General features: G+C 46.7%; 1 protein-coding gene across 1 annotated transcript in view; it reads left to right on the top strand.

Annotated features, from left to right (window-relative positions):
• SH3PXD2A (SH3 and PX domains 2A) overlaps positions 1 to 16,375 on the top strand; it is a 266,448-nt gene that overhangs the window by 68,225 nt on the left and 181,848 nt on the right. The window contains exon 3 of the mRNA XM_082052261.1: positions 8,687 to 8,762. Coding sequence (XP_081908387.1) covers positions 8,687 to 8,762 — 76 coding nt within the window. The remainder of the gene's footprint in view (positions 1 to 8,686; positions 8,763 to 16,375) is intronic.

The raw sequence follows: 16,375 nt of genomic DNA, 5'->3' as shown, positions 1-16,375 counted from the left end.
CACTATTACTGAAGTGTCTGTCAGGAGCATGTTGGTCTCTCGCTGCTTATGTGCAGTTTGAATGAACACTTAAGGCCTGTGATTTTTGTAAGGAAAGTTGCAGGAGGTGAGGAAAGATACTCTTCTGTTGAGGTCAGCTCTTCTCCCCAGCCAGGGCTTTCACTGTGACCTGCAGCAAGCCTTTTAGGACATGCCCATGTTGCACAGCCTGAGCACCTGGGCTGGCTCTGGATGTGCCAGCTCCAGAAAAAAGGCAAAATGCTTGCACCTCATCATGAAATTATGAGCCTTCCTCAGAAGATAATTGACCCAAAGGGGCATGGCATCAGTGTAGCTCAGACATCTCTTTATGACCCTGCTGTACCACATAACTGCAGCATTCATTTCTAAAGCAGGCATTATGGTATGGCCATACCTCCCAGGGATGCTGTCAGGCCAAATCCACTGTAGATACCAGAGCAACAAGGGACGTATAATCACCATGCATAGATGGAAAAGTATGAAGTAGTCTTTGTCCAAGCATCTTCCAGTGTGGTTAAGTTGGATGAGGCCAGTCTAATTTAGCTCTGGGGAAAGAAAATGCTTCTGGCAGGAGACATCAATAGCTGCTCTGTGAAAGGACAGTGTGGGCTTTCTGAGAAGCTCTTCAGAGATGCACCAAGTGCCTCTGTCATCCCAAACCAGCACCTCTGAATGTTTTGCCAGTCTGTGTTAGCCACAAACGCTGGCCTCATTCTGTGGAGCCTTTAGAGGAAGCTGCATTTATGTATGAAAAATACTAAATGTCTCAGCTGGGAAACAGCATTCCCTCTTGTGATGGATCATGTTGGGGAAAGACCCCCAGTCTTTGCTCCCCCTCTTCTCCTCCTGTGGCTGTTTTAGTTGGATACTGAGCAGTCTGTAAGATTTCCAAGATTTCTGGTGGAAATTTTCAGACCTGAGAGAGGCATTTTCCCTTTGGGTATTACACCATGCTGTAAATGTCTGTTCACTTTATTTTATATGCCTTTTCCTGCTTTTGTTTGACTTTCTCACGGATTGCACTATATTTAATTCGGAACATATCCTATAATGCTGTAATTGTCAGGCATGTCAGCCTGTTATCCGGAAGGTTTTTGCTTTATTTCTTTTTTTTTTTTATTTCAAAATAAAAGGAAAGCCAGTTGCTGCTGTTTCTCAGGCATTGAATTAATGTACTTCTCTTACATGCTGCGGCATCATGTAACACCCGGAGAGAGCCAGTGTCACTGGCTGCCTGATATAATTAATCCTGCTGCACTGTGGAACTGGTTACTGCTTTAGGAAGAGATGGAGTTTCACCTCCTTGTGCTGCATAAGATGTCAGTTATACATGTAAATGGCCAACAGATGGGCTGTACTGTGCTCAGTCTGTTCCATGCCCTCACCCAAAGATCTCCAAGTCATTTGCAAACTTTTGCTCGTTGATAGTATGCTCAAGAACAGCTCTGTTTTGGCTAATTTTGAAGGGGTGGGAGTTAGACCTTCTGCTGCCTTGTGTCTGTGCAAGAAAACTGATTTTTTGTTCCTGTGAAAAGGTGAGCAGAGGAGAAATAAAAAGAAGCCCAATGCAGCCGACATCCAGGGGAATCCTCCAACAGCTGTATCCTGCTGAGGGATCTGGTTTTGTTCCTCATCATGTATGAGCTTCTGTCATTGATCTCAGCAGGTACAGTCCTGGGCTGGAGGCAATCAGGTCCTTCCACTTATGTCAATGGATGTTCTGCTGATTAACCTTAGCAGAAAATCTGTCCTGAAATCAAGCCATTGAGGCAGTGTTCTTCTCTGAACAGGCATATAGAAGGTAAATGTGTAGAGACAGGTTCACTTGTTCTCTACTGTCTTGCTTGTTCTCACCTGCTGGCATTTAAATGCTGATATATGTTACCTAATAGCATGAGATCCATTTGCTGGAAATGGTAGCTAACCATCTTCCTTAAGTGAAAGGCCCTCTTGGATGCTCTGGTTAACCAGGATTTGGAATATGCTACAGATGGACAAGCCCACAAGTGGGAGAATAAGCATATCTGAAAACCATAGATTTTCCACTTGCTGCTGTCCTGCTGATTTTAGAAGAGTACGGTTCCTCTGAATTCAGTCTCTGATTCCGGCTCTGCAATATAAGGCTCAGAGCATTTGATGGCTCTTGATTAAATCTTATACCACCTTCCTGAGATTTGTCCCTCATTTTGCAGATGCAAAAATGGATCAGAGAGGTTGATCCATGGGAAGATTCTGGCAGGTGACAGAATTCAACCCAATTCTGGCCCTTCCCTTTCTTGCAGATCACACCATTAATAACTCAAAATATATCTGATGATGCTGTAACCATCAGTCATGTCAGTGAGCAGCACAGCTGGTTTTCAACTTCAGAATGAAAGGAAATTGCTGCTGCTCCTCAGGGTTTTAATTAACAACCCTTCTTGTATTCTGGTATCTTTCCTCCTCTTCTCATGTAAGCTTTCCTTATCTACATGAGGGACTTTCAACCTTTTCCGATTTGCAGATGCACTGAAGCCCTCCTGCTGAGGGCGTGAGTTGCATCATCACCAGTTTCAGATCCCCAGTAGCACCTTTGCTTTTCTTCCAGTTTCTTTGGCAGTGCTCTCTTAGCAGTGTGCACGCAACCGCATACGTGTGCAGATGCCTCCTCTCCTCCACCTCTCAGCTGGCTGTAGCCCCTTTTTCCTCCTTGGCACTCTGAGCTCAAGTCAGCCTCGTGAGAAGGGATCACCAAGAGCTGGGATCGCCGTGTGCCTGATGCCCAGCTGTCCTCCTGTACTTTGCCTTTCAAGTCCAGCAGTGGCTAAATTAAAGTTACTGTCAGCTTACCTCATTTTTAATGAAAAAATCATTCTCTAATAAGCACTTGAAAATTGGGAAGCTAATATGTCTCTTGACATTCAGTGTATGAAGAGCTGTAGCCTTGGGATGACTTGATTGACTGAAAGTGAGGTGGCAAATTTGCTGGGGTTTCTGGGGGTGCCTTGCCAGAAATCTGCTGCTCTTGGTCATGGTTTGATTTTCAAACGTTATTTCTCTGGGACAAAAGTAAATTAGACACTGCAGAAAGGGAGTGAGGCCCCATCTCTCTGTGGAAAAGGTTGGAGTCCTCTGCCTGTTTGTTGTTTTGCTTTCCAAAGTAAGGGGTTTGGATGAAAGTCATCCTCAGGGTCTTTGTGTGTTAAAATAAATCTCCCATGATTGCAGTGCTGACCTCCTGCAGGGCTTTGATTTTATCTGTGCACATGGCAAACCTACATCCACTTGAAAAGGAACCGGCCAGATCCGCGTGCTGATAAGAGATTATATGGGTGTCCTAATTTGTTCAATTTAAGAGGTATGGAGAACTTCACTGTTCTGACTGGGGGAGAGTTAAAACTGCTGCAAGAAAAGAAGGGGAGGAAACTCCAGCTGGAGTCTGCAGTGTAAGGCATAGGTAGAGGTCAGGTAACTGTCTCAGTTTTCAGGTAGTTAGATTTGGTCACAAACTTCCAAAACCTTGAGACCAAATCAGTAGCATAGTTCCCACTGGCAAATGCCACAGGATCAGGCCATTGAACAGTTTATAAGTTCACGTCCCCAGTGTTGGTTGGCTTACAGCAGAGTAAAAGCCTCTCTTGCAAAAGAGAAGCCACCCCTTAGTGTCAGTGCTGTAAGTCATTATATCAAAAACCAGAAGGAAATATTGTTTTATGGAAATCTAACAAAGATAAATAAAACGTAGTAAGTAAATATCAGGAAGATGATTGGCTTCTTGTCCTCAGAGGTGCTACTTGTAGCATCTCAAGGGGCACTTGTTTTTCTTTGTTAGATTTTTGATCAGGCGGCACTATCGCAAGGCGGACAGGAGCTGAATCTTATTTTCATAGCAGAACTTACATGAAGTGACTGCAAATGCCATCAGCTGGTGATTGCTGAACCCAAATGGTCCTTGTGTGTAGGTACGTCACTTTCTTCATGGCATATTCGCATCCTTAGGTAAAGGTGGTCTGAAGCAGGAGAGGTGAGAAGCAGCTTGGCTGTGAGGACACTGGCAACACCTCTTGTTTCCCATTTACATGTGTGAGACAGCATTTAGAGCTCCTTACATTGATATCAAAAGCATGGAGACTCTATGTTATTTGCCTTTCAGTTTCTGGACCTTGAAGGATGAATTTGGGTCATGTTTGCAAATTTATGCTTTGCACCATAAAAGCTAGAGTAGTTTTTCTTTGGTTATTTTTACAGCAAATGCTAATTCTCAATTTGTCACCTCTAGGAGCTGGGACTTCAACAAAAAGGCCAGTTATTAGGAGAGTTGATACCACTGAAATCTTCCTTCTCCATTCTTGCAAGTCAAGTGGTTGTATGGTTATGTACAAGTAGTAAGGAGTGGAGTGGACCACTGCTCTGAGCCTGCTCTCTTTTCAATGAGCAGTAATTCACATGAGTAATTCTCTTGATTTTTAATAGGATTAATTGCATGATCATTTGCTGACCACTGTAAGAAAGTAATAATCTGGACCACAAGGTTCATAGCAGATCTTCTAAATGAGTTTAGCGCAGAAGTAAGAAGGAAGCTGTTCAGAGCAGAAGGCAGGACTCTGTGCAGGACTTAGCGTAGAAAAGCTGTTGTCAAATTCAGTCATTTTGGAGACACAAAGCCTGGGCAGGTGATTTTGGTGGTGAGTTATTTGTGGATGTGCATCTGTTGTGCCAGAAGCAGGAGTGGATGTGTTTGTTCAGCCTGGCTCTAGACCTGCTGCCTGAATGGGTGGGAAGCTCACTTCCCAGTTTCCATATACCCTCCCTGTTTCCAAACAGATCCCCCACCCTGTGACACAGTGACATGGCAATGGATTTCCTTCTGTTCGTCACACCGGTCATACAATTGGAGGCTCCCCCATGGTAGGATTCACATACTAACGCTTGTAAGCAGATTAACTGAGTATGAGCTCCCTCAAGTTTGCCAAAATGCATTGCCTGCTTGTGTTTTCTTGCCTGCCCAAAGCCAGCTACAGCCCTGACTCCATCCTTCGGGACTTCACATCCAGATGTTCTTTCTTCCCCTTCATGCTGAGATGGTTTTACTCTCATTCAGCAAATTTTGTCTCTAAGTTAAATGTCATTCATCAGGGATATGAGCAACAACTTGTGGAGACTGCCCATGTCTGAGCAGAATAACATAGACCATTACGTGAAGGATTTTTTTCATCAATCATATGTATATTTGCAATAATAACAATAATTTGCTTTCATGGAAAAACATTTATTACAGACTAAAGAGTTTTCAACTTTCAGATGCTCTGCAGACATCAAATTAAGTGAACTGAAAATCTGTTTATTGGTCTTTGGCTGTTAATCATCCATGTGGGGAAAGTGCTGTGACTACCAGAAGGAGTATCTGTCACTCAGTCCTCAGCTCTCTCCATTGCCCGGCTGCTCCATTTATCTCCATGGTTAGTGCCTCCTCTTATCAGAGCTGGGCTCAGTGGGGCTGCTAGGCATTGACTCAGGATCCCTCATCACCTCTGGGAGACTGGGGATGTTTCTTTCAGGCCCATTGCTGTTTTATTTTTCCCCTCTCATACATCTCTTCCCCATCTTCTACTTCTCACCCTTCTTAGTGGGTGGGAGGATACAGAATCCTGCCTTTCTGCGATTTTACATCTAGCTTGCACTGGCTTAAAATGACAGAACTCGGTGCAGGGAAGTGCTGAGGAAGGCTCTGTGCTTCTGCCGCTCTTTGTTTCACTTAACAACCTGAACAGTTTCCTGCATTGCAGAGCTGAAGGGCAGTCGTCACCTTCCAGTCTGTGTTGCAGGTTCTCTGTGTGGCTAGTACCTTGTCATGCTGGGAGTGCTTTTTTAGGCATTAATGAGAACAGCCGGGCATAGAGGCAGGGGCATAATTGCTGGGCTGCAGTTCTGACCTTGCTCAAATCCTTTTTAGGTCTGTTGGGTTTCCCATGTCATGCCTGACATTCAGCCAGTAGTTTCCTCCTGCACAGCTGCCCAGCACCAGCCCGTCTCTCTTGCTGGGCCAGCACAAAATGCCAGACCCAACTTGCTGGTACAGGGGCTGATCCACAAGCCAGCGGCAAGTGTTGTCTTGGGCTCAAGGGCTTGGAGAGGGACTGTCACACTCCTTCATGGATGCCTAGCCTTGTATGGCCTTTTAAAGGAGCAGCAACTTCACTCCTTGTCTTCAGTTTTGCACAAATGCATGCATGTTGTCCATTGGGATATTGTCTCATATATTGCTGAAGATGAGAAATGTTTAGTGCTTCCTGGAGACTTTGTACTGGGACAGGCTGTGTCCCCATTAATTGCATCGGTGACCTCCTGAGCGCCTCTGCCTCCCTCCAGCTCCTGCCATCCAGACCCATCCAGCAAGATCTGAGGTGGAAAGTGTAGTCTAAGAGAGTTAAGCCAGACTCTCCCAGCTGCAGTTTATTGTATCTATTTTGCTGATATCCACCCTTTAGATAAATAGAGCTAAGTTATACACGTTGTGTCTCTCTTGATGTGGTTAAAAAGGCTTGTATTAGCCAAGCTAATCTAACTCCAAGAATAACCATGGGAATTTGACTGTATCTGTTCCAGCTCCAATCAGTCACCCTGTAGTAAAGTGAGAATCGCTTTCCTGGCTGAAAGTGTAGCAACAGGGAAACTTCAAGTCAGTCAGTGGGGATTCCCTCCCCCTCTTCTTTTTTTCTTTGAACAAAACTCCCGCCCATGCCTGACCTCAGACACCCAGAGCTCTACCTACAAGAAAACAAAATTTCCCATTTTCAATAAAAACTATGTCTCTGTCGGCAGAAAAGTGAGTTAGCTAACAATCCGCAAAGCTATGGTCTATTTATTTACCAGGCTGGCTCCCTGATGGGGAAACATGTGGGATCTTTTAACTTTTTCTCCTGCACAGATGTTCCTCTACTCCCAAGTTTCCTCTTGATCTCTGGTTTGCTGTACCCATATGGTGAAAATGGTGGGGATGTGTGCGGTGGAAGAGGAGAAGGATTATGTGTGCTTAAAACAAAAACAGTGAAAAAAAATAATTCTGACTGTTTTTTCCCCATGTTAGCAAAAAAATATTTTTTAAAGGAAATCTGTTGAGGTAGCAAAAATGCTGTTAACTCACACACCCTCACTGTTGGACACACAGCTTTGCTGAAGTTAAATGCTGATTGACAAGCCCTCCCCATGCAGCTTTTGCTGCCACTTTAGGTATTTGTATTGAGCTGTAGATGCAGTTCAGGTGACGAGATAGGGGTTCTGCAAGGTCAAGTAACAGCACCGCTTGCTTTCCTTCCTTACCTTCCTCAGAGGCCACCAGGCCGCTGGGTTGAAAGATGTTTCTCCTGGTCTGTTTGGTCACTGCAGAAGCTTTGGTGTTTCCCCAGCCCAGGGAGACAAGGCTTCTGTGTAGGATCAGCAGAGGCATAGAGCATTGCATTGTACATCTGAAATGTGGAAGAAGATGAAATAGAGTGTGAAGGTTTGGGTATTTATCTTGGTAACACCATGGGCTGTATGACAGCAGAGGGTGCAGAGGGTAAATGGGAGGGGTGAGAGGATCTGGCCGTTTTCGGGGCTTGGGCAGGCCCATGAAGGTACCACTGGAACAGGTGCCTCCTTCTCTTTTGCTGAGATTGCATATAGCCTTTAAGCTGGTGTTCAGCCTCAGTGGCACTGGTCCATCCAGGCTTATCACCCAAACAGGAATTGTAGGACTCATTTAGGAGCATCAGGTCAGTGTCCTGCTTTCCTAGGCTTGCTTCCTTAGAAAGTCACTGATGGCCAGCAGTCTGTTCCACCATGCAAGTTGGCCATAGCCATGAACACCCCCTTGAGTTCCTCAGGTTGAAGGCTGGTTGCGGCTCTGCAGTACAATGAGATCCTGAGCCTCGGGTATGTTAGAAATAGGTGGTTGTGGTGGGCAGGATTTAGGAGCTGGTGGTGCAAGATTGTAGCTGATGTGACTGAAATTTTGGCAGTTTTTAACTGCATGGCCCAAGGGTACTTGTCATGGACTGAGGGCACATGCACTATGAGTTGTGCCTTCTGTCCATTTGTCTGGGATACTCTGATCTCCTGGGGCTCCCTCCCTGCTCCCCTTTCTCTGGTGCTAACCCCGACGTAGGGACAGCAGTGGAAGATACTCCCCCAAACCCATCTCTCCCTGGGAAAACAAGAGTGCTCTTACTGGACCACAGCAGTGGGCAGTGTCTTGCCAGCAAAAAAGCGGAGTGGGAGTTTTATTAAATAACCTTTAATCCGGTTGCTTGAACAGCATTTTTAGCCAGGCGGGTGGTCTGTTGCAGGGACAGGTAAAAGCTGTATTTCCACCAATGCGGGCAGGCTGTGGATTAGAGACAAGCGTGTGTTTTATAACGAAGGATGAGAGCCTAATTTTAGAACAGCAGCAAGGCTGGGCTCATGTGTCTGCCTGGGCCCTGTCCCAGCTCCTCTGTGATGCCAGAAATTTGCCCTCCCTTTCTTGGAGTGAACTGTATCGTACCTTTTTATGTACAGACTCCGCTGCAACGAGGCAGAAAGATTCCTGCAGTTGCTTTGCTTTGCTAATCCTTTTTTAAACTACGCACAGACCAAGTGATCCCCTGGTCCCTACACTACCAGCCAATGTTTTTCCCCTAAAATGTTTGTGCTGTTTCTTTTGCAGATGCAGCTTCTGGACAAGTTCCCTATTGAAGGAGGACAGAAAGACCCCAAGCAAAGAATCATCCCTTTTCTACCAGGTAATGATGTGGGGAAAGCCCTAAGATGAATGAGAGCAGTTGGGGACTGCAGTTCCCCAGCTACCCTCTCTAGTACTTTTTGCCACCAGTCGTGTACAAATGCCTTTTCCCTGGGATCTCATACATGCAGCCATGTGATACCAGACCTCCACCTCCTCCTAAAATAACTGACATGGTGTTTAGTGCTCCCAGGAGATCTTGCATCAGCTGTTCAGGTTCAGATTCACTCATGCCCTGCCACACAAAGGGATTTGATGGCTTCTGGGGGGCTCTGCCTGTGGGTGCAACCAGACACCTTGAGCCTGGGCTGCCAGCTGGCAGGCCTCTGGAGACCAGAGACACCATCTTCATCGTTTGTGGATGCTGTGGCTCTGCAGACACTGTTACTGTACAGTAAGGAATGAATAATTAGAGTTGCCACCGAGATATAAAGGAAACTGCAAGAAGGTTAAATGTAAACAGGGATTTCTGCAATGCTGGCCAAAGAGATAAGTAAATATGTCTTTGGACTGAGCTACTGTCTCTCTGACAGCTTTCAGAAAGGGGCTGGACATCATGGATGTTCCCTCCTCAGGGTAACAGCACACACTTCCGCACAGCTTCTTCCAGCGGCGACTGCAGGGATGGCACAGGGGAGATGAGCCAGACCGCAGCACGCTCTTGGAAACGCACACTCGGGCCAGCTCCCTATTGTCTGACTGCACGATTCTGGCTGTTGGTTTTAAGTTTGGCTCGCTGCACTGCTTGCCAGGATAAATGGAGTATTTTCAGCCTGTTCTGTCTTTAACTATAAAAAGGAGAACCCAGTTCTTTCCCAAAGGTTTGTAAAGAGAAGCTGGGATAGGAGGGCTTTGTCCTCTCCAGGAGCATGCTGCGGTCCCTGACACGGTTTGCAGGCAGAGCAGCTGTTCCAGATGTGTGGTGAGCAAAGCTCCGGGGCTAGTGAGGAAGCTGGGACCTGGAAACCAGCAGCACAAATACGTGACGCAAGTATCGGAACCACAGTAGAGCAGTACGGCAGCCTGGCAGCCTCCACGGGCCTTCTGGAAAACAACCCCAGGACAGGGATTTGCTCTCTGCAGTGCTCACATCCAGACCCTCTGCAGCCAGGGGGAGGTGGTGTTCCCTCCATTTCCAACCTGGGATAAAGAGAGGAGTCCAAGCATGTGCTCTCTCTGCAGCTGCGCTTCCAACAAATTCATAGACAAGTCACTTCGTGAAACCTCTGTACAATGAGGGTGGGTACTGCTGGCCTGCATTTCTTGCTGGAAAGCATTTTGAGATCTGTAAAAAACACTGTACAGGAGTGCAAATGGCTTTAGGTGAGGTGCCGAAGGAAAATATCTGTCTGCAGGTAACAGTTGTTCTTCCTCTATTGAGCAACACTGGCCCATTTCTTTTACTTTGTCCTAGAAAAAGATTTGCTGAATGCAGGTGACTGATGCTCCATCTGTGCAGTTCTTAGTGATGGATGTTCTGATACATGGGTGGGTGATATTTGCGGAGATCCCATATGTCCATTACAACACTTCCCACCCTCCAAGAACGTGAGAGATGGTACTGCTGCATGTCTTTGAGGGTGAGAGTTATATCTGGAAAACATTTGGGTTGACTTAATGTCTCAAAGAGAGGAGCTGCCAGAATAGACTAGACCTCAGCTGTATTTAATTTAAAATTTCTGTGATATATGTTCTACTTTTGATATCGAATCTCTGCCTCTTTCTTGTTGAACTGCTGAAGAGCCCTTGTTGCTTTACCCAGGAACAAGGTGACTCAGCTAAATGTCAAACAATGTCAAACTGTTAAATAAACTAGCTGCTGTAATTAGAATACACATGGCATTTCTGCAGCTGAAGCCGTGGATTACTGAAACGAATACCTAGCTGTAAACTGTCCTAATTAAAAAACAGCAGGACAGATGTTTGTACTTAAATCCTACTTTTATGAAGATGTTATGATCTTGCTTGCTTATTATGGGCCTGATTCAGCCAAGCCGGAGTGACTCTGTGTGCTGGGTTCTGAGTGCCAGGGGTTTGCCTACACTGCTCGCAGGCTTGAGCGACTTCCCCCCATCATGTCTGGATTAGAAAGTCAGTGCATGCCAGCCCGTGACTCCTGCTTGTCAGCGATGAGGTGGTGCACTCCTGAAACAAAAGCCTGGAACTGAGAAGTCACCTCTGCAGGTCACTTTACCATGGCAGAGAATGCGTACAGGCCTGGCTGGCAGGTCACCCGCAGCGTGGTGGAGCCACAGCAGCATGGGACAGCCACTGCTCCATGGACAGAGGTGGAGTGTGGTGGTACCTGAACCTCCTGCTGCAGTGAACGGCTGGAAAGGAAGAACTGAGGGATGGCCACAGCTGCTCAGACTAAAGGGTCCCAAAGGAGGAGTGCAATCTCTCCCTTCCTGCAGCACTTTGTGCTGTGCCCAGAGCTTTTTTTTTTAGTTGGTGGTATGACAGTTTTGTTTGGAGGAAGGTTGTGGAAGAATTAGATTAAAGTTCACTGCAAAACCCCTTTTGAGACCAAATACAGTTTGTCAGTGTAACAAGACAGAGGTGAAAAGCACTGTTGGGTTGTACCAGTGGGACTGTTTGTTGAACCCATTTCGAAGTGCCCTGATTTCTCCATCACCTCTACTGCTGCATATCTGAAAAACAATCTTTGGAGTGTGGACCCAAAGCTTTGCTCCCTACCTATAAGACACTTTGGTATCTGCATCAGGGATTTGGGCGCACTAGAGGCAGTTAACGAAGGAACTTCAGCTAGAAGGAGAAGACTGGTCTGTTGAGCTTCTGGTGAGCGTAGTGGCAAATACAACTGGCAGAGACAGGGCTATACAACCCTGGGATTAACAGCTTTGCAGTGGTTGACTCGAGGCTCCAGGGCTTGCACTGTTTTTCATTTCTGTTGGCACTAAGTGAAAGAGCCATCTGGAGACAAAGCTGAAGTTGAAGGGATGTCATCTCCTGTAGCTCTGCAATGTCTTCCAAGTGTGGCCTTGGGAAAAATGCACTGCACAACATGAAATCATCCCATCACACTGGCTGCTGGGCTGCACGTCCCTACCCTGGAGAGAGGCTTGGGCTTTCCATGGCACAGGGGGCTGGACATTGGTGATGGCAGCCCCTTGCACTTTCTGCCTAGATTCCAGCTTGGTCCCTGTCTAGACTTCAGACCGGTTTTGAGTCCCACTGAAAAAAACTGAAGTTTTTGCATAAGCTGTGCTGAAAGAAGTTCCTCACAGGGTGTCTGTTCTGCAGCTTCTGTGCTGCCTAGAGAGGGAGACATCCTGCTCCAGGAGACTGTGCCTGATTTTCTTTACCCTTGGGAGTCAGGGAACTCGGGGGGTCAGCACAGTCTGCCCTACCAGCTGAGTCAGGCAGCTGCAGAAGCAACAGCCCAGCCTGACTCTAGTCCCTGATTCCAGTGCTTGGGAGACTCTGCCAGAGAAGCACCTTCTCTTTTCCTTTCTTTCACACTCAGATTTTCCTCCTCCCTTGTTTAGGCTGAGGAAAGAGGTAACTGGGGGGGGTGGGGTGCGGTATGCTGCCAGTGGATTTTGGTGGCTCCATCCCAGGGCACCAGGAGGGATGCTGACATGGTGGTCTAGATGTCACTAGCTGTTTTCTGGCCCCACCGTGCCTTGATGACCTGCTTTCTCTCCAAGAAGGGAAATGCCCCAGCACCATCTCAAAGAGGTCTCTGGGGCTTTCTCTTTCCTCGTGCCCAGGGCAGCAGGAAGATCCCTGCAGATAGTGCAGATTTGGCCCCGTTTTTATTTTCTCCCAAACTGCTGTATGTGGCTTGTGCCAGCAAAGGCAGGTGGGGAGCAGGGTGAGTTGCTCCATGCCGGGAGGGTTTTGCCCAAACTACTTAATCTCTGGGCGAGGCTCCTGGTTCCCTGGAGGAGCCCCAGCCTCTTCCCCCTTGAGGGTTGCCGGGGGCCATTCCCTGAGCAAAACGAGAGCCGGGGCATGAGCCTGGCCCTGCGCATGAGTCAGGAGGCTGTGGAAGGGAGAGGTGCGGTGGTGAGGGCGCGGGAGCCATCCCAGCACCGCCCAGATACCTGGGGCTGGCAAGGGGCGCTGGCAGGCGGGGAGCGCCGGTGTCAGGCGGGAGCCTCCCCATTTTACACAATGCAGGAGGACGGAGAATAACCTCTCGCCAACGCTGGCCGGCACCTTCCTCGCCTTCGTTTCTGCCGCTTGTGAGCTGCAGAGGGGAAGGAGATCTCCTGCCAATGAACTGCATCCCAGGTGGATATGTCTGCTTTTCGGTTTCGGTTTGGTGTGTTGGTCTCTTTTGTTTTTTTTCCCTTTCCAACGCTGTCTTTTGGGGAAGAGGAAGCTGAGGAGAAAGGCTCAAGCAGGTTTGCCACAACAGGATTTCATCCATGGTGATGAGAGCAGCTTTTTTCCCCTCTCGGTTTTGTGTATGCCAGCTTTGCTCCTTTTGTTTTGCTCCGGGCTGCAGGAGAAACAGCGTTTTGTTCGGAGATCTTGGTGGTTATTCTTGCACTGAAGCAGAGATGACGGGCTCATCCTAACAGCTGGCACTGCGGTGACATTCAGATCCAGCACTTCACGTTCCACCTGTGTAAATCAAGACCGGGATCAGCAAAATTAGGATGTGGCCGTGTGTGATTTTGTCAAAGGTGCTGCATTTCCATGGTGGTCAGTGCATGTGAGGTGTTTTCAACATTTGTTCTGCCCACCTCATGAGGCAGAGGGCACGGTGACTGCGGGGAACACGCTGGCCGAGGAAGACCCTTAGAAATTTCAGGGATATTCTTATTGTAGGGTATTTTCTCTTTTGGAGGGTTTTTTTCTAGCTGGGCATTTAAAAGGAAATACACTCCCTGCCCTAATTCTTAGCTGGATTTTATGTGCAAAAATGGATTTAATTTCAGACTTGTTTTCCATTTTTGATTATCCTTTCCTGCAGTGCTCTGAGGCAGGGCCACAAAGTGTTAGTGATTTTAATTTTTTTTGGAGTAATTTTGAATTCCTGGACTACACAGAAATGCACAGTGTCGCAGCAGTTCTGAGCCAGTCTAAAAGTAGCTTAAAGGTTAAAAAAAAAAAAAAAGGAGATATCAGATGAATTTGTCTTCATCTTAGACCCAGTCATATCTTTTCAGATGAAAATATGAATTAAGTTATCCTAAATGGCATTCTTTTAATATGCAGGGGTAGTCTTGCAGGCATGATAGTCACACACAAGAGTGTCAGATGTCTGGTTTGCTGAGCCTTGCCTGTGTAACACAAATAACCAGGATATTCAGCTGCGCTTTCCTGAATTTGATGCAGCAAACTTTCTCAGATGGCGAAGGAAGGGCTCTGCCCCCCATCCCCTTCCACTCACCTGCAGTAAATCAGCATCGCAGTTCCCTGTCCCCACCTCAGAGGAGCTGCCAGGGAGTGGGGAGTTGACCCATGGCACTGTGGCAGGAGATGCTGGAGGCTTGAACAGCTATTGAGTTTTTTGGGGCCATTCCATAATGCAATATAATTCGGTTTTAATATACATATTTTCAGTTTTCCTGCCTGTTCTTTGGAAGGAGAGAGTGCCTCCGGGTTTAAAATGTACTTATATTTGAGCAAGGGGAGTGTGTTAGCAAGATGGCTAACAGGTCCTTGGCTTGTTTCCACCCCAGCTTGTTTAGGACTTGGGTGATGCCGAGCTTCTGCTGAGCTGCTCTACAGCAGCTCCTATTGTATGAGAAAGTGGTTTCTATTGTTTCTTTCTATTTTCTGCCTTGCTATGAGAGCTATTGCGGAAAATTCATCTCCTGTCTCTCCCAAGAGGAGAATGGATTTCCTGTCGGCTCCGGGCTTGAAGGGGACGCAGGGGCTGCCGGGAGGAAGCGGCTGTTCCTCAGCCGGGTGGCGGGAGGATTGATGATTTCGAGGGGGGCAGGCAGGCGTATTATTTTCTTCAGGCTCTGTGGAGATATTTTTAGGGTTTAAGTGTTCTCTGGTTGAAAAACTGAGTCAGGCGTGAGGTCATAGGATGCCCTCAGGCTGCTTCCTATTGAAGAAGCGGCAGAGAAGGCGGCTGCCAGCGAGCTGCCTGCCGAGGAAGGGGCTGTAACCAGCCCCATATAATGGAGTGCAGGGGAAGCTTTTCACTTTGCATACTGAGCCCATTTCACGGGCGGTGTCAGACCTTCTGGAGGTCTTTGGGCATCAATATGGCTTGAACCAAGGGCCTGGTTTCATTAAAAAAGGAACAAAAAAGGAAAAAAAAAAAAAAAGTGATGCTGGTATCTGCCCAAGTACCTGGTGCTCTTTCCTTTCTTCTGGTCTTTTCTGGGTCCGTTTTCAGTGCACAGATCCAAAATCCACCAGCCAGCAGCTAAAACGAATGACTGGCATAGCAGAAACCTACAGAATCTTTTTTCTGGGGATTGTACTTGTTCCGTTCACATGGATTAAGACTTGCTATTTTGCTCAACTAGAAAACACCTCTGGGCAGAAATTAGCATATGCAGAACGTGACATGCCTCTCATTAGACCATTTGTGTCTCCTGATGAGAGTTTTGTAATGATCAAACCATAGTTTCAAGGGAAAACAAAGAATAGAAAAGGGGTTTGGTTTGGGTTTGCTTGAAGCCAGACCTAATGGGATTATTTACTTTTTTTTCAGTGCTGGCTGCTAGACTGAAAAGGCCAGGGCAGGTTTTCAGCACAGTGTAGCTGCTTGGCTCCTTGGGGATATATACAGACGTTTTTACTCAGAATTAGTTGGATTTTGATTCTTGTTTTTAAAGGCAATAAATAAACACGATTATAAACTTGAAAAGCAGTTTGAGCTGCATTGGGCTCGTCGTTTCCTCAGGCACCCGTTCCAGATGAGTGTGCCCTCTACTACTGTAATTACTTTTTAAAAATAACTCTGCAAGTCTGTAATCTAAAGTGGGTGGTATGTAGCAAGTCTGAGAGCATTCTATATTCAACCCACAGGCTGGGGAGAGGGTGGCTTTATATAAGGGTTTGCTTGTCTTCATCTCTGGGTTGAAATCCGACTTTTTCCCACAATCCATCAACAAATGGCTCATATAATGAAAGTGCTTTTTAACGCGGGAGTCAAGCTTGCCAGGGACGCGGATGGCTTTGCAGCCCCGCAGCCTCTAGATATTCCTTCTGGATGTTGCTTCTATGCCTGATCTTGTCTCTGTTCTATTCAGATTTAAGCTGCCTGGGCAACAGAGGAGAGCAGAGCTCAGCTAAGATTCACAGCTAAGTAGTAGTCTAGACACATGTTTGAATCTGTTTTCAGCCCAGTTTGCCTTTTTGCTGAGCCAGCTGATTTATTTATACACTCGCATTCTTAAAATAGGTTGTGATTATTTTTTTCATGAGGATTGGAAACAATGAACCTGGGAATTTGCTGCTTGATCACAAGTGATTTCTCCTACTTTATTTTCTCTATTTATTAAGCTTTTTGGGTGCTGATGTTCTCAAGTGTGGTGTGTTTGCAGACCTCCCTGCTCCGCAAGGTAGCTATTTTCAGGCTCTCATGAATGTGTTTGTCTTTACTCATAAGGGGATCTTTATACTCAGGAGCAGAGTGAGGGGATACTGTGGGCAGGGATTTGCCAAATTGAA

The sequence above is a fragment of the Streptopelia decaocto genome (genome assembly GCF_964273445.1).
Source record: "Streptopelia decaocto genome assembly, chromosome: 5".
Taxonomy (NCBI): domain Eukaryota; kingdom Metazoa; phylum Chordata; class Aves; order Columbiformes; family Columbidae; genus Streptopelia; species Streptopelia decaocto.
Note: the sequence above shows the minus strand (reverse complement) of the source record. Positions and strands in the feature narration are given on the sequence as shown.